Here is an 18364-nt window from a genome sequence, read left to right as displayed (position 1 = left end):
TGACGAATAATACCTGCGGATAATCTGGGTGAGGGTCGAGGGAGGTGTCCCCTCGGACCGTAACGATGCGAGTAAAGCGAAGCGAAGCGAGGCCGTAGAAGTGATAGGAGCGGGAGTAGAGGTAACAGGAGCTGGCGTAGCTCGAGACTGTCTACGACCCCGACCTCTGGAACTCAAGGCAGAAGCTCGTGAAGCGCCGGTGTGAGGAACCAGGGCTGCTCTGAAGGCGGCTGTGACTGCTGGCGAGTCCGCCACAGGTGTAAAAATAGGGGGTGGTGCAGAGGTAGTGGCTACTGTGGTCACCGCTGAAGAGGAAGTAGCAGCAGTGCTAGCTGTGGTGGTGACCGTAGAGGAAGAGGTAGCCTGAACTGTGCTAGCAGCTGAGCTAGCTGGAGTAAAAATCGTCCTACTGCCCAGTGAAACAAGGAAAATCTGCAGTGGTCACTAAAGTAGAGACAGTGGCAACAGCAGGGGCCACTGTCTCACTCGAAGACGGACTGGAGGACGAACTAGTGGATGGTAAGGAACTGGAATCCATCTGCAAGCAGAAATTAAGGGAGACCAGGGGTATGATGAGAAAATAGCTGCTAACCGTGGCTAAAACAGCATGTAAAACCAGCTTGTGACAGCATATGAACCCCCTACCAGTCGAAGAATTCGACTTTACAGCACATAAATCCAGCAATTCCTCAAAAAATTTCGAAATTCAGCATGTAAGCAGCAGTAGGGGACGGGATAGCAGTTAACAACAGTAACTAGTAATGCAATGACTGAGGTTAGTTAAAGCATGAAGGCATATGAACCCGTCTGACAGTCGAAAATTTTTCGACTGAGAAGCCCTAATCGCGAAATTTCGCACAAAACTCGAATTAAACATGATAAGCATTAACAGGGGTGTGAGAATCAGTCTAAAACAGCAGCAAGCTAGCGATAATAAAGCTAATTTAGACGAATCACAGCAGCAATAGCCAAACTGACAGTCGAAAATTTAGACTGTTCTTAACCCATTACGCAAAAGTCATGTAAAATTCGAAAAAGGCATGTGTAAACAGCAAGGAATTGCGATTGATCATCAAGCAAGAAGAATAAGGGCAATAAACTCAATTAAAGTCGAAAAATCGACCTACAATGGATATTCAAACCCTAAATTCAATTTTTACCTCATAAAATTCCAAATAGTCGAAATCAAGATACAAAGAAGGTAAGAGAATCGCTTACTTGATGAGAATGATCCTACAATTGCAATTAATCTTCAAATAAACAAGCAACAATAGCGATTTTTCAGTCGAAAAACTGCAAACCCGAAAACCCTTTTAAAACCGAGATAAACAACACAAATAAAGGGGAAAATAAGGGGCTTTTGAAGATTAATAAGCAAACAAGGAAATGTAGGAAACGAATTTGGTGATTAGGCAAGAAATAAAGGGGATTTGGGAGAGTTTGAATCGTAATTAGGGTTTGATAGACGAAAATTTAGGGGAAAATGAAGTTTAGAACGAAACAAAAAAGTTTAAGGCAAAACAGTCCCTGTATACTGTTCATTTCACTCGATCGAGTGGTTATAAACCACTCAATCGAGCACTTTTATGCTCCAGTCACTCGATCGAGTAGAATTCTACTCGATCGAGAAGTCTCCCTTTTTGTTTTACTCGATCGACCTGTAGGAGTGCTCGATCGACCAAATTTTCACTCGATCGAGTACAAAAAGTACTCGATCGAGGACTTTTCTCGCGTAAGCTCTTGAATTTTCGTCTTTTCTCCCTTGGAATGCGTGAAACTTCCCCAAACCTGCATAATAACACACGCAAAAATTTCCCAATATACCAAATACGCATAAGAACAATCTATAGTCTTACGTCTATGCTAAAAACTGTCTAAACTAATTGTCCTAATCAAAAGTAATTTAACAAAAATTCAACAAAAATTCAAAAATTATCTATTACAAAGCGTTACACGGGGCATTTCCCCGTTTAATTCCCAACAATTTTCAGTAGCCCCTTGGTGGGCTCCTGACTGGAGGATGTCATCTCAGCAACATTGACTGTCCTCTTCAGCTTCCATGAGCATGAATTATCACTTGAAACGGTAGGAGGGGAGTAGTTCACATCCACGTAAGCGCGAACTGTCCTCGTCCTTGCTCCTTTATCACCAGCTTTAGCGTCATCATCTTCAATTTGATTGATAATAAATGCACCATGTCCTTTGACAGCTCCTTCATTGCTTTCATCTGTACCTGCAGCAAGGAAAACAGACGAACTTTCCTCCTTTTTGCTCTCAGTCTGAGGCGGTGGGTTAACAATAGTAGCACGATTCTCCAAATATTCATCTGGAGTGTCAATAATAGGATCAATAGAAAAGAGAGCATTGCAAGGCTGGGCTTGCATGGGAGCTCTCCGGAACTTAGACTGGTGAAAAATCAGCTCCACGTCCCCTACCTGGAAAGTCAAAGTCTTCCCCCCGACGTCTATAACTGCACGGGCAGTCGATAAAAATGGTCTCCCTAAAATGATAGGGATGTGTGCATCTTCGGGGATGTCTAAGACAACAAAATCAACGGGAATAAAGAACTTCCCGATCTGAACAGGTACGTCTTCTACTACACCTAGTGGTCGTGATAAACTACGGTCGGCCATCTGCACAGTCATGTTGGCGCAACTCAGCTTTGTCAAACCAAATCTCTTAGCTAGAGATAACGGTTAAGACACTCACGCTAGCGCCTAAATCGCATAGCGCGCTATCAATCAAATGCATACCGATATGACACGGAATTGAAAAACTACCCGGGTCTGATTGCTTAGGGGGTAACTTGTTTTGAAATAGGGCTGACCCCACCTCAGTCAAAGCTACTGTCTCACTATCATTAATAGTCCTCTTACGCGCTAAAATTTCTTTCATAAACTTTAAATAAGAGGGTACCTTTGTCAGCAATTCAGTGAACGGCACAGTGACTTCCAAGCTCTTCAGAAGTTCGACAAATTTGCCGAATTGTTTATTAGCTTTTGTATTCTGCAGCCGCCTCGGGAAGGTAACCGTGATAGGTATTTCGAGTCCCTTGTTTCTCGCTTCCAATGTATCTTCCGGTGCAAGTTCTGTATCCTTTGGACGCTTCTTACCTCTCGAACGAGGTCTTTCCGGTGATATCTCGCTTAAACGAGCACTAGCAGGCTCTCGAATAAGCTTCCCGTCTTCAATACTACTCGATCCACCAATTTCTTTACTCGATCGAGCAGTTTCTCTCTCAGAATCAGTCGATCGAGTAAAATTCCCACTCGATCGACCAACTCCACTCTCTGCTTCACTCGATCGAGCAGCAAAACCACTCGATCGGCCTGTTTCTTCATCATTTCTACTCGATCGACCACCTGAGATCAGTCGATCGAGCACTTTCTTAGCTGTCAGCTCGTGGTTTTCGCCTGACTAATGTTCATCATCAGTTTTGGACTTCCTCGGGTCTGATTTCAACACTTCTAGTCCCTCATAAGAAAGACCGCTTCTCAATTCTATCAGATTTACCGTCTCATGTGGATTCTTCTCGTTTTGAGTCGGTAAATGACCTTGCTTTCTTGAGGATTGATTCGCGGCCAGTTGGGTGACTTGAGTTTCAAGTGCCTTAATGGACGCGTCCTTTTGTTGATCACTTGAGTTTCTTTGTTGATCACTCAGCTGAAACTGCTTTGTAAGGGCTTGCATCATGGACTTAAGCTCACCAATTTCACTCACCGCGCCGGATGATGATGCACCATGGTTAGGAGGATTGAAAGACGGAGGCTTCTGAAAGCCTTGTTGATTCTTGTGTGGAGGAATATACCGGCTGCTGCTGGTTCGGAGGAGGAGTAGGATTGAGCACATTTTGACTACTCCACCTCAAATTGGGATGGACGTTCGGCTCGTAATAAGTGTTTGTCTGCCTGTAATGTTGAAAGGCAGCACAACACTCATAGGAGTTGGGACAATGATCTGAAACATGTCCCTCTCCTCCACATCTTCTACAGACGAAAGGACCGTCTGACACAGCATTCACCTGATACATCCCTCCTTTGGAAGCTCCTCCCAATTCATACTTATCAAACCTCGCCGTGAGAGCCTCTAATGCAGCTACAGAAGAAGATTCAGCAGCTCTCCTTTGATTTCCCCTTGAATTCCCATACTCAGCTTTATGGGTGGCTAAGTCATCAATGATCTTCCACCCCTTAGTCTCTCCCATATTCTCAGCAAATCGGCCATTGGCTGCAGCATCCAAAATAGCCCTCTGATCGTCATACAGCCTGTTATAAAACTGGTTGCATAAACTCCACTTTTCGAAACCATGGTGCGGAATGGTTCGCACCAGCTTCTTGAAACGGACCCATGCCTCATGAAAGTTCTCATCAGGCCCTTGTTTAAAGCTCGTGATCTGAGCTCTAATAGCATTAGTCTTCGAGGCAGAGAAGTACTTCTTGTAAAATGCTAAAGCCAACGAATTCCAATCAGTTATCCCATGAGCAGCTCGGTCCAGATCCCTATATCACTCCCTTGCAGCATCGCGGAGTGAGAAAATAAACATGGTTTCTTTTATCTGATCCTGAGTCACACCAGTCGGCGGGGGTATAGAGCAGCAATAATCGATAAAAATCTCTATATGCTTGTCTGCATCTTCATTTGCAGCTCCTCCAAATTGGTTTCTCTCAACCAAGTTAATATAGGAAGGCTTTGGCTCGAATTTTCTTGCCTCCCCTGGTAGTTCGAACCCTTTGTAGAGATTCGCAGCTATCGGCTCAGTGTGACTGGCAATAGTTACTTCTTCGGCCATTTCTAGAAAGTCCGGAGAAGTGACGGTCTCAGCTGATGAATTAGAAATAGGAGATGAAGGTGGATCCTCCTCAAACAGAGCGTTCTCGTAATAACTAGACAGAGTACTCAGCTCTTCCTCTGTCGGCAATACCCTAGTTGATCGTCTCAACTCGCGTAAAGATTTCTCAATCTCAGGATTATAAGGCAATAATTCACCGCCCTGTGACCTGCGCATAAGAAGAAGCTACAAATAGAATATAAGAATAGTTTAAGGAACGGATGCCCCTTAAACTAAAAGAAAGACTAAAAATTAAAACAACAAATAATTTAAACGATTGCCTCCCCGGCAACGGCGCCAAAATTTGACACGGCTATCGCAACCCTATCAAAGATAAAACCTAACGGTCTCAACTAATATGTAGCAGAGGCAGTCGAGTATCGAATCCACAGGGAGGTAATGTAATTATCAGCTGTCTAATTCTATTCCTAAAGTAACAATTGGGGGGTTTGTTGAATTGATTTCTAAACTACGAGATTAAAGGAAGTAAAAATAAAAGTAAAGAGCAGTAAGACAAGATAAAAGGTTTAAACTATCAAGAGAGAAGGGACATGTCGGGATTTCGGTTCACTGCGGTAGTCCAGTGACTCAGTTGTAAATGATTCAGACGAACTAATGTGAGACGGATGTTGAAAGATCCTTTCGATCCACTTTCTATCCTAAATTACCACTAACTTAACTTTCATCCTCATTAGGGTAGTCTACTGTTCATAGCATGCCTATTTAGTCCAATCTTTCGATCCAGGATTAATTTTAGCCAGATTAAAGGGTGACATAGAAGCATGCACTCAACTAAGTCGAATAAATATAATTAAATTGCTATGGTGACAGGGTCTCACAATTAATTCATCTAATTTATTCACTACATCGTCACATTTCTACCACAGATCCCCTAATCCCAACATGAAAGGGGTTTAGCTACTCATATCGCTAATTAAACTAACAGCAAATAATTTTCCAGCAGTAAACATAATGAAATAACCAATAAATCGCATAAAGAGAAATTAGGGCAAAAGGAATAATAAGAAAAACAGATAATTAAAGCAACAAAAAGGTTAATTATTATTAAAGGAAGAGAAGGAATTACAATCAATGCGATTCCGGCGTAAAGAACGATCGAATCCGAGAAATAATAATCCCAAACAAAGTTACAGTGAATGATGAAAAGTACGTAGCAAAGTTTACAGTAGGAAATTTGATAGATGAAAAGATATCATTAACCTAGTTAACATAGGTTGAAATAGAAAAGCAAACAAAGTTTAGCGAAATATTTAACACACGGGCTGATTAAGCCCATTAACCATCGAAACCACTCGATCGAGTGGATTAAAACCACTCGATCGACCAACTCTTCAGCAAAATCCACTCGATCGACCAAATAGTTACTCGATCGAGTGAATGGTCTTTCTGCAACATAAGGATCGAGTAGTAAACTACTCGATCGACCAATCTGGGACGTGAAAACAACTCGATCGAGTGATAAAACTGCTCGATCGAGGACTTTGACTTCATTTCAGCTCAAGTCCGCGCCTAATTGCCTCGTAATCCGTGCCACGATGCTTCCAAACACAGTATCTCACTCAGGAAAATCCCGTCTCCTCTAAATGCATGCAAAAAGGACTAAAAAGAGTACGATTCCACTACTTTCGCATTCATTTCTACAAAATGGACATAACGAACCAAAGTAACCAATTCGGGGCAAAATACCATAAAAATAGTATGAAAATGCATAGAAATACGTGCTGAAATAGGCTAAAAAGACTATACATTAGGCACGTATCACCTGTACCCCCAAATTCCCATAAATGTTTTGCCTTTCCTGCCCATTACCTCACATATCCCATATATACCTCGGCATGTGTCATGGTCATTTGTTCGGTTGGAATGCATATGTACGGTTGTAGAGATTACTTTCATATTATATTGCAGGCATGTTCTTGTAGGTCGTAGTCAGGTGAGTGTCACTAACAAAATGAAATCTTTCTATCTTTCACATATATTCACCTTGTGCTTATTTGAGTGATTTGAGCGACCCGTGAGAGTCCAATTTGATAAGTCTCTATAGTTGACGGTTCAGCAGTTTTTGACGACTACATAACTCGTTTGCATGTTTCATATTACTAATTGATTGTTAGTTAATGCATTAAATTGGTTTAGGCTGTTCAGTTTGTATTTCGCTCTGAGATTGAACTCGTTCCATTAGGTTTTTAGGATCGAGTGTAGTTCTTTCTTGGGGACAAGCAAGGGTTTGGTTTGGGGAAGTTTGATGCGTGTCATTTATATGATGTTTTACACCCTATTTTACACGCATTTCAGAGCTCAATTGTGTAGTTTAAGGCTACTATTTGCCCCGTTTCGTCTACTTTCGTATTTTATTGTAATATTGCAGATTTATGCGGAAATGAGTAGATAATTGAGCTAAATCCGTCCCCGAGTATCCTGCATTGCATTTGACGTGAAGTATTTACTCAAGGAACGAGCTTGGTGCGCATTTCGAGGCCCGAAAGATAAATCCACGAGAGGTTAGAAGTCATGTATCAGCTACCTTGGTCGATCGACCGCTGTCCTTAGTCGATCGACTAGCCTACGACTTCCACGAACTACTGTACACTGCAGTCCAGTCGATCGACCACTACCTTTGGTCGATCGACCAAGCCGCTATCTCAGACGTGAATTAAAAGATCGAGGAATAACAAGCCCATAGTAGTTAGGTTTTGGCAATAAGAACTACGTTGTATTCTATATAACGTATGCTAGGTTTGGAGAACAGGGATTGAGTCTTTATCAGTTTTATGATCAGAAATTCTTTAGGGTTTATAGTTAGAATAATTTCCTTCAATAAACTTCTTTCGCATTCGGTTTTATCTTTCCTCTACAATTCCTAAACGCGGTATTCTTCTGTTCTGATATTTTGTTTTATTACTTTCATTCGTAGTATAGAATTGCTAAGATAGATCCCCCGAAGCCAATTTATTGTTCTATGTTAATCGTTCGTTTAATCAATTTAATCATGAATTCAGTAGTTAATTTCGTTAATTTTATTGTTGTTATCATTCCTAGTATGAGTAGCTAATTTCATCGTGCTAGGATGTAGGGGAACTGCAGGATTAGGCGGCATTAGATTGTAGACCCTGAATCGCACGCCTGTCGATCGACTGGGTTCCCTAGTCGATCGACTGGCCACGTGAGCTGTATTTCGTTTTAATTGTTTTAACTGTTATTTTTGACGAATCGAATGCATGCGACTAGTTGAATGCTTAGTATATGACTGACCCATTAGATCGAAAGATAGGGAAAGTTGTTAGACTACCAATTAAAATGACTAAACTATGCTAAGATCGAAAGATAGGTAAAGTTTAGAATCTTTAGTCACTTTTCAGGACGAGAGTCGGTACTAGTGATATTAGGGATCGGTAGCGAGATCGAAAGATGCTACTTGTTAAGAGTGGACCGAGAGGACCTCTTGTTTTCCCGACTCACGTGATTTGTTTTAGACCTACCTAGCTGCTGCCTCTGAAACAACAGTGAACCGACCATCTTAGTACCCCTTTTTATATTTGATTTTATACATTTCTTTAGTTTATCATTCATCAGTTATAGACCAATTCAATCAAACCCCCACATCATTGTTACCTTGGACTGAATTTAGACAACTAATAATTACATCTGCCTCTATGTGGTTCGACCCTGTTACCACTAGCTTCTGTTAGTTTTAATAGGTTTATAAATATTATTTTTGGTATTCACAACGACGGGTATAACTTACACATAATATTTCTTCAACTGATCAAGATTGGTTAATTGACTGAACTCAACCCCTTCTATGTCTGTCAGTTGCACTGCCCCTCCTTTTAAAATCTTTTTAATTATGTAAGGGCCGGCCCAGTTTGGTTTGAACTTGCCTCTCGGGTCTCTGACCGGTGCCCGTATTTCTTTAAGAACTAAATCTCCATCTTTTAAGTTCCTTGCCCTGACCTTTTTATTAAAAGAACGAGAAATCCTTCTTTGGCATACCTGAACTTGGTTAAGAGCTGCTAGTCTTTTCTCATCTATTAATAGCAATTCTTCATATCGAGCTTGTACCCAATCCACTTCCGGTATTTGGCTTTCCAATTCGATTCTAAGAGAAGGAATTTCAAGTTCTATAGGAAGTACTGCCTCCATCCCATAGACTAGTGAATATGGTGTTGCACTGGTTGGTGTTCTAACCGACGTACGATATCCCCATAAGGCGAAAGGCAACTTTGCAGGCCAATCATGATACTTTTCTGTCATCTTTTCAATTTTAGTTTTCTCATTTTTATTCGCCGCTTCCACTACCCCATTCATTTGTGGTCTATACGTAGATGACTTACGCTGCTGGATCTTGTAATGCGTTAGTATGGCAGCCACGTCTTTCTTAAAATGAGAACCATGATCACTAATCAATTCATGAGGGACACCATACCTATAAATTATATTTTCGGTGATGAACTTGGCAACATGTTTAGAAGTCAAGGTAGCATAAGACGCTGCCTCAACCCACTTAGTAAAGTAGGCGATTGCTACTAATATAAATTCATGTCCTCCGGTTCCTTTGGGAGTGATTTTGCCAATTATATCTATGCCCCATATCAAAATGGCCAAGGTGATGCCAAATTGTACAACAATGAAGGCGGTATATGCTGTGCATTGGCATAAATCTGGCATTTATGACACCTCTTAACGTATTGTGTACAATCATGTTCCTGTGTCGACCAAAAATATCCTATTCGCGTTATCTTTTTAGCTGGCATCCGACCGTTCATGTGCGGTCTGCAAGTACCATTATGCACTTCTTCCATAATTCTTTTAGCTTCCTTTTCATCCACACATAAAAGGAGTATCCCTTGCTGAGACTTCTTGTATAACTTTCCTTGACTAAGAATAAATTGCGCTGCAAACCTTTTGATAGCACGCTGCGTCCTTACATCAGAATATGGCGGAAAGCCTCTTCCTAACTGGTAGTTCAATACGTCTGTGAACCATGGTGCGTCATCAGCAGCTATTGTATCATCAAGGGCCATACAGTATGCTGGTTCCTCTCTTCTTTCAATGCATAATGGAATATTTTCTAATTCATTTGGAATATTGATCATCGACGCCAATTTAGCTAGAGCATCTACAAATTGGTTTTCATCTCGGGATAAATAAATGAACTTCGGATCGTCAAAATGCTTGAGAATGGTTTTGAGGTATGCTTGGTAAAGTGACAGGCCCTCACTTTTGACTTTCCATTTTCCCAAAATCTGATTTATAACGAGTGACGAATCTCCGTATACTCTTAAGTTTTTAATCCCCAAGGCTGTTGCCGCTCAAAGTCCTAATATACATGCTTCATATTCTGCTTCATTATTTGTGACGCTAAAATCTAACTTAACTGAAAGAGGGGTATGTGCCCCATATGGTGAAATCAAAAGTACCCCTATGCCATATCCCTTTTGATTGGATGCGCCATCGAAAAATAACTGCCACGCTTCATCATCTATAACAAATATTTCCTCGTCAGGGAAGTTGTATGCTTCTTGTTGGTCTTCTGAAACAGGAAAATCAGCTAGGTAATTAGAAATTGCCTTTCCCTTAATGGATTTAAGAGCCATAAATGTAAGATCGAACTCAGCAAGCATCATTGTCCATCTTGCTATTCGGCCACTGAGAATTGGCTTTTCAAATAGATACTTCAGGGGGTTCATTCATGATATGACATGAATTGTGTGGGTGAACATGTAGTGTCATAGTTTCTTAGTGGCTCACACTAATGTTAGACAGGATTTCTCGATTGGAAAATAATTGCTTTCATATTCCAGGAATTTTCTGCTCAGGTAGTAAATTGCTTTTTCTTGACCATCTTGAACTTGTGCTAACATTGCACCCACTGATGTCTCTGTTACTGTCAAGTACAAAAGAAGTGGTAGTCCAGGTCTTGGGAGGACTAGAATTGGGGGACTTTCTAAGTATGTTTTTATTGTTTCAAATGCTTCCTGACACTTCTCGTCCCATTCAAGAGATGCTCCTTTCTTCAGCTTCTTAAAAATAGGTTCACACATCATGGTCAGCTTAGATATCAACCGACTAATGTATTGTAACGGCCCTTAAAATGCCCGAACTTGCTTCTCTGTTTTTGGTGGTGGCATATTTCTAATTTCCATGATCTTGGATGGATCAGCCTCAATCCCTCTATTACTAACAACATATCCTAAAAGCTTCCCAAATGTAACCCCGAAAGCACATTTTTGCGGGTTGAGTCGAACATTATATTTTCGGAGCCTATCAAAGAATTTTTGTAATGCGGTCGTATGACCTTCTTTATCCACTGACGTTACTATCATATCATCAACATAGACCTCGACCTCCTTGTGCTTCATGTCATGCAATAGCGTTGTAGCGGTCCTTTGGTAAGTGGCTCCCACATTTTTAAGTCCAAATGGCATAACCGTATAACATTACATTCCCCATTCAGTGAGGAATGTAGTTTTATCCATATCTTCCTCGACCATTTTAATTTGATTATACCCCGCGTAACCATCCATAAAGGAAAGTAGAGCGTGACCAGCCATGTTATCCACCAAAATATCAATATGGGGTAGTGGAGAATTGTTATTTGGACTTGCTTTATTAAGGTCCCTATAGTCAACCCACATTCTAACCTTTTCGTCTTTTTTGGGTACCGGAACAACATTTGCCACCCACTCCAGGTAGTTAGTTACTCTTATAAAACCTGCATCCAATTGCTTTTGTATTTCCTGTTTTATTTTTAATGCCCATTCTGATCTCATCCTTCTCAGTCTCTGTTTTATGGGTTTTGCAGCAGGATACAGTGGGATAGTATGTTCAGCAATTTCTCTGTCTATGCCGGGCATATCTTTATAAGACCAGGCAAACACGTCACGATATTTTGTGAGTACTTTAATCAAACTTGCTCGTTCTTCTGAGTTTAGTGACAACCCAATCTTTATTTCTTTCTTATCTTGATCTGTGCCTATATTTATCAATTCTGTTTCCTCAATTATTGATGTTTTATTTTCCTTATGTGTTAATTCTTTTATTATATCTTTTGGCAACTCATCTTCATCGGAAACTAAACAATCAGAATAAGATATGGGAGAGGTAGGAGAACCAAACAAGTAATTGAAAGCTATTTTATTATCCTTGGAAAGAAGTACATTAAGGAGTAGATCACTAGACTCGGAATTTGAACTTGAACTAGAATTAATAGGGGAACTCCCCGACTCAGCATGAAAAGAAATAGGGTTAAACCCCGACTCATTTAGGACACTAGACTTGATAATACTAGATTTGATAGAGGTATGGAAGGGTGAAAACCCCTTCTTGCGCTCTGACTGACTCTCTGTCTCAGACTCAAACTCGGTTTCAGATTCGGGTTCGGACTCAGCTTCCTCAAACATAGGCCCTTCTCCCACCCTGATTTTGATACTCTTTCCATTAGTGGTAGTCCACTTCCAGGTTTTACGCCATCCATGCTCCATGTTATTGTTGCAATGGGTTGTGATTAGCTTAGAAGGGTCAAAGTTGCTGTCTTAAAGTGCCATGACAAAATGGTCAGAGTGTTTTATGGGTGCCTGTCCAAAGAGTAGACCAAAGGCATTATTATTTGTTTTTGGGATCCAATCATTGGTTGACATTTTTAATGGGAGTGGAGGTGCCTCCTCAAAAAAGTGACAGTCCTCAAATATTTCAAATTCGGGAAATTTCTGTTTTGTCTTTTCGACAAAGAATGGTTCTGGAAAGTTAAAATATGGAAAATAATCACCTTCTTTGACAAATTGTCCATTTAATGTGTGTGGATATGCACCTATTGTTTGGCTTGTAGGTCTATTGTCTCTCTTAGCAGCTTTTTCCTTCATTCTTTTTGTCAATGCTTCTCTTATTTCTTTCTTGGATGGCTGATACCCTAAACCAAAGAGGTCGTTCTTGATTCGGTTATGTGAAGGGTCGGATGCCCTTTTGGGCGTCTTACCAAGTGTTGTCCCATGCATGTAGCCACTGTTTTTCATTATTAAGTTCACAGTAGTGTTTGCATAATAAGGGCTAGTTTTCTTATTAATGGGTTGTGACTCGTCTTCTTTGAAAGTGACCTCTTCGCTGAAACCCCATAGGTCTACATCATCTTCACCATGGTTAACTTGTAATACTGGATTGGGTGTGATTTCAACTCTGGCAGGTGATGCATCTAGGGTAATTAATGATCCTTGAATTATCATTTTGACTTTTTGATGCAGGGATGAAGATATGGCATTAAGCTCATGAAGCCACGGCCTTCCCAAAAGAAGATTATATGAGGCAGGTATGTCGATCACCAGAAACGTGACTTTCTTTTCTATGGGTCCAGTAGCTATATTAGTTGTTAACAGCCCCAATACGTCTCTATGGGTTTTGTCATATGCACGAACAATCCGATTAGTCTTCTTAAAGTCTTTTTCTTCAAAGCCTAAAGCCTGTGCGGTTCTGAGTGGGCAGAGATTTACTGTTGATCCGTTATCAACTAGTGAGAGGGGCACATATTTCTTGTTGCATAGCGTAGTTAGATGGAGTGCCTTGTTGTGTTTTATCCCTTCTGGGGGTAAATCTTTATCAGAAAACGTAATGATTGGCGCCTCTCTGTCCGTTGTCAAATAACTAGCCAATTCAGCCATAGTAGTTTCAGATGGGACACTTATACTTGTCAATGCATTTAGAATAGCTTGTCTATGTTCCAGTGAGTTGCATAATAAGTCCCAAACAGTAATGTCAGCTTTTAATTTCTTGAATAACTTAATGAGAGCATCATCTTCCTGTGCATTTTTATTTTCCCCTTCTTTACTTTTCATAACCTGGGATGGGCTTGCGTCAGTAGGTTTATAGTGCCTACCTGACCGAGTCAAATGTTGTACATTGTTCTAGTCGAGTTCATTATCAGTGTCATCTTTGCCTTCATTATCTGCCCAAATGTCATTAGATACTCTTTCTTCATCACCCCAAATATCATGAGTCGTATCATCATCTTCCCATTCGTCCTCCTCATCACTCACCTATAAACCCAAAACATCATATATAAACTGAGTTGGGTCAGTATAAATAGAGTCATTAGCTGAAATTGCCAGAACGTCTCCGAGTGGATTTTTATTATTGTTTGGCTTTCGAGCTGCTTTGGGTAAAGGGATAGTGTGATTATCAATCAAATTTTGGATAACATGCCTTAAGGTGAAGCAATAATCCGTATCGTGCCCTTTACCTCTGTTATATTTGCAATATTCATTTTCTCTCCATTTCAGACTTTTGTTTGCTGGATCTGGAGTGGGTCCAATAGGTTTTATATATCCTTCCTTAATTAATCGGTCCAGTGCTCGTGATAGTGAGCCTAGATCAGTGAACTCCCTTCTTTGTTTTTGTTCCACGACATTTACTGAATCTCCCCCTTTAGAGGTTGAAGCAATGTTTTTCTTATCTTTGTTAAAGCAACCTTTGGACTGATTTTTGGCAGTAGACTCGGCAACATCATCTTCTATTTGTATACCAATCTTGTTTAGTCGAGCAAAGGATTCAATGCCTGCATAGCCCAAGTGTGATTTATAAGGTTCCCGTAAGTTTTTCACAAAAATATCCACCTGTTCGGCTTCGGGCGGTCTTTCAATCATTTTTGCAGCTTTATTCCTCCACCGAGCTAAGAAATCTGTAAAACCTTCTTTCTCAGTTTGCTTCGTAACTTCTAAATCCCGCCTTGTGATCAATAAGTCTCCATTGTTGGAGTATTGTGTCAGAAATTCTTTTTTTATGTCTTCCCAGTTAGATACACGTGTAGGATCTAGGGAGAAAAACCAACTCCGGGCTACATCTTCTAGAGTGGAAGGAAAAATAGCCGGAAAAACTAATGCGTCCACTTCTTTTAAGGCCATTTCTTGTACAAAGCTTCTTATGTGGTGAGCTGGATGCTCGGTACCCTTGAACTTTGGTAGGTCAGCGGTCGTAAATTTAGGGGGTAGTTTGCCTCGCATGTTCGGCATGTTGCATTCAACATCGAGTAGGTCAGCATACTTAGTATTTCTTTTGTTAAGTTTCTCCATGTCCTTGAGCTTTTTGGTTACGTCATCCTCACCACTAGCGTCATCCTTGATTTTATCTTCTATGGATGACAATCGGTCGGTCAAAATGGATAGAGCATTCTTAAGGTCTTTGACTGATTCTTCGAACGACATGGTGACTGGTGGTTGGGTTACAAGTACGGCTTGCGGTATACTAATTAGTCTCCCTATACCTTTCTCTCGTGCCCAAGCTGGAGTGAGTACTAAGTTTGGGTCTTTTTTACGCCTCCCTATCCTGGATCATGACATCTTAGCCTCAGAAAAGGATTTTATTTCTTTTATAACAGGACTAGAATGGAGTATGTGAATGCACATGTACAACTGCTTATAATGAAAATTTTATTACTGTATGAGATGTGACTGCAAATGTCTAATAACCCCTTTTTTTTTGTTATGCAGAGAATGGTGCTATGTAGAAATGCTGACAGGAAATCTTGCCACTGCCTAGATACGAGTCCTAAGGTATATACTCTATACGTGGCAAATAACGAACCACCTATAAGTCTATAAATCATGTTCAGTAATCCTTGAATGAACTAAGTGATGCATACAAGATGTAACGAAGGTATAATTGAAGTTGATTTTTTTTTCTCGCTGGACTCGCTACTGGCGAATAGACAGACGGACAGACTCAGACATGATAATGCTAAATGCAATGGTTTATGGATGAATGTCCACATAAGACTGAAGTGATGAGTACTAATTTTTTTTTTTTATGTGTGGCTGACGAACAGAACGAACTCTGTACTGTTTTTTTTTTTGGTGTGCAGGACCGATGGACAGAATGACGAACCACGCACTGACGGACTGAGAACGAAACTGACGGACTGATCTCTGAACTAGCTAAATGCAAAAGCTGGTAAGCTGATGAATGGATATACTTATGTCCTACGATGCCTCCCTAAGTGTAATGGTTCATGATGATACGAGATCTTATGGAAACAGGCACAAACAAATGCGGTGATCGTGCTAGACGCTACCATTATGAGGACGTAACTGCAAATGCATGCTTAATCTAATTTATGGCTTACGTACATGAGTGGACAATGCATACTAGCTATCCCTGTTAACACACATCTTGAACAATTTTTATTTATCATTTTTTTTTTGGGGTTTAATTTATTACGAGTAAGATTATGTCAATAATTATCAACAAACAGGACACATTATATAGCCTAACAAAGGTTCTACGGGATCTATGGTTAGGTTTATGGTTGACAATTGGGTACTCACAACATTAAAATATCCAAGGGTATCTCTCGCTTTTGTGCTCCCCCAGTCATATGGACCAGACGAGTTGCCAAAACGCGACGTCATGAGGTGGAAAATATATGTAAGGCCTAGTCGGTCGAATGGACCTTCTAAGTATACAACATACTTTACCGAGGGTGAATAGGGTAGCTTAAATGGCGTGATATTGGCTAACGGGGAGCCCACACCTTTTTTGTCTTATATAACATACGTACACAATATACGAGTATACGAAATAGAAAATGAAAAGAGTCAGTATTAGCCGTGGTAAAGAAGAAAAAAAAACAAAAGGAAACGATGAGTTAGGCGAAAAAGAGCGTGCAACTGCCGAGAAATCAAACATAAGTAAGCAAATTCACGCGTTATAACAAAATTGCAATTAAACTAGTGGTGAGAGTATATAAATGTCAAGTAATTAAGAATTAATAACTAAATTCTTGGACCATCTAATTACGTGAAACATACTGAAAGTTAGAGTTGTTTATTGGCAATACATCGACCATAAATACAAGGTAAGTCAAAATCGTCAAACATACAATATAATAAATAAGTTTCAAGTCTTACCCGCTTATTAAATCCCCAGCGGAGTCGCAACTGTGAGATCCCTGAACAAATATCCTTTTCGAAATTAATAAATAAATAGTATGGAGTCGCCAGCGGGTTTTATAAAAAAACATACAAAAAAAAACAAGTTAAACGGAAAAGGCCCCTTTTGATCCCTGGAATGGGGACTGATCCGTCACTCCGATCTGAACCAAAGATTGCGGATTCGGGGGTAAAGGTACGGTCAAGGAAGGTGTTAGGTTGTTCTGCAGGAATTTCTTATGGAACTCTGAGGAAGGACACAGGAGACTGATTCTGAAAAGCTGGGCTTCTAGTTGTATGCCACTGAGGGAAGGAGGTTTCAACATTAAGGAAGTACTTGCATGGAATAAATGCATCCTTTGTAAATAGATTTGGGAGATAGAGAGACATTCTGACAGCTCTTGGGTGGTCTGGAATTATACGTACAACATCAAAAAAGATGAGTTTTGAACCATGGATGTCAAATCTTATCATTCTGAGAGCTGGAGAAGTATCTTGAAGGTGCGTGATGAGCTATTGGAGAGAACTGGGAATGCTGCAAATGCCAGAGCTTTCCTGCAAAGTTGTATCAAGCAGGGTAAGCTTCAATTATCAAAGGTATATGATCAGTTCAGGCAGAAAGGAGTCAAAGTTAGATGGGTAAATGCTGTTTGGAACAGGGCAGTTCTTCCAAAACACAGCTCTATTGTGAATCTAGCAATGCAACGTAAATTGGCTACTATTGATCAACTTAACTCCAGGGGACTGTATTTGGTTAATAGGTGCATCTTGTGTAAAGCTGCTGTAGAAACGCATCAACATTTCTTCTTTCAATGTCCTTATGATGCAGCAGCTTGGCAAAGTATTCTGCAATAGATGAAGATACCTGGCCATACTATGAATTTGAGGAAGGAACTAAATTGGATAGCTAGTAAGCATGTGAGGAGGCATTGGAAAGCTCGGTGGTTCACGAGCTGTTTGACTGCACTGGTTTATAGTTTATGGGAAGAGCGTAATCTCAGAATTTTCCAAGGCATTGAACATGACATACCTTACATAATTAGGCGAGTACAACACCTTGTTAGTGTAAGATTGATTCATGTAACTCATTCTTCTCACAAGAATGAGATAGTTGAGCTTCTTAATGTTTAGAGGTCTAAGTTATTGGATTTACTTTGTAAGAATTTGCTTATTATTCCCTTTAATGGATGAATAAGATGGCTTGCCTTTATTGCAAAAAAAAGGTAGGTGTTAGGCACCCGGACCGCCCATCAAACTGACGGCCTCTACTATTTATTTATAATATTATATATTTGACGATTTAAGCAAAAGAAAACGTTTTTAAAACAATTTCATACAAATTATTTACAAACAACGAAAGCTAAATTACGATAATATAAGAAGTAAAGAATAAATATGACACCCTCAGGCCTACCTGGATACGGTGTTTCGACAATTAGCTTACTCGAACTGAATTTAGGGCGTCTTTATGATCAAAATAGGATGGATGTATGTATGTGAAAGTATGATGGGAAGGTAGTATTTTGTATGGAATAGTATTTTCTGTGTAGATTTTCTCTGGGAATTTTCTGTGTGAATTTTCTCTGTCCTTGAATAAGGGTGC

General features: G+C 40.2%; 2 protein-coding genes across 2 annotated transcripts; one reads left to right on the top strand and one right to left on the bottom strand.

Annotated features, from left to right (window-relative positions):
- Positions 1 to 406: 406 nt before the first annotated feature.
- LOC141630586 (uncharacterized) lies at positions 407 to 10476 on the bottom strand. The gene is made up of 4 exons (XM_074443375.1): positions 10179 to 10476; positions 9633 to 9968; positions 8843 to 9492; positions 407 to 538 (listed from the first exon to the last, which is right to left on the bottom strand). Exons 1-4 carry the CDS (start codon positions 10474 to 10476, stop codon positions 407 to 409), a joined length of 1416 nt encoding a protein of 471 aa, XP_074299476.1.
- A 6738-nt stretch (positions 10477 to 17214) lies between these two features.
- Positions 17215 to 17616, top strand: LOC141630585 (uncharacterized). The gene has a single exon (XM_074443374.1). The coding sequence runs from the start codon at positions 17215 to 17217 to the stop codon at positions 17614 to 17616; it is 402 nt and encodes a 133-aa protein (XP_074299475.1).
- The last annotated feature ends 748 nt before the right edge of the window (positions 17617 to 18364 follow it).

Source organism: Silene latifolia, chromosome Y (assembly GCF_048544455.1).
Source record: "Silene latifolia isolate original U9 population chromosome Y, ASM4854445v1, whole genome shotgun sequence".
Lineage (NCBI taxonomy): Eukaryota > Viridiplantae > Streptophyta > Magnoliopsida > Caryophyllales > Caryophyllaceae > Silene > Silene latifolia.
The sequence above is the reverse complement of the archived record's forward strand: the minus strand, read 5'-3'. Positions and strand labels throughout refer to the sequence as shown.

Excerpts from the sequence above, each read along its gene's own strand:
- LOC141630586 (XM_074443375.1), bottom strand. The coding sequence starts at position 10,476 with ATGATGCTTGCTGAGTTCGATCTTACATTTATGGCTCTTAAATCCATT. Across the intron at positions 9,969-10,178 it reads TGAAGCAGAATATGAAGCAT|ATGCTCTAGCTAAATTGGCG; the intron begins GTATATTAGGAC and ends ACCAATTTGTAG. Across the intron at positions 539-8,842 it reads CAGCTCTTAACCAAGTTCAG|ATGGATTCCAGTTCCTTACC; the intron begins GTATGCCAAAGA and ends TTCTGCTTGCAG.
- LOC141630585 (XM_074443374.1), top strand. The coding sequence starts at position 17,215 with ATGGATGTCAAATCTTATCATTCTGAGAGCTGGAGAAGTATCTTGAAG.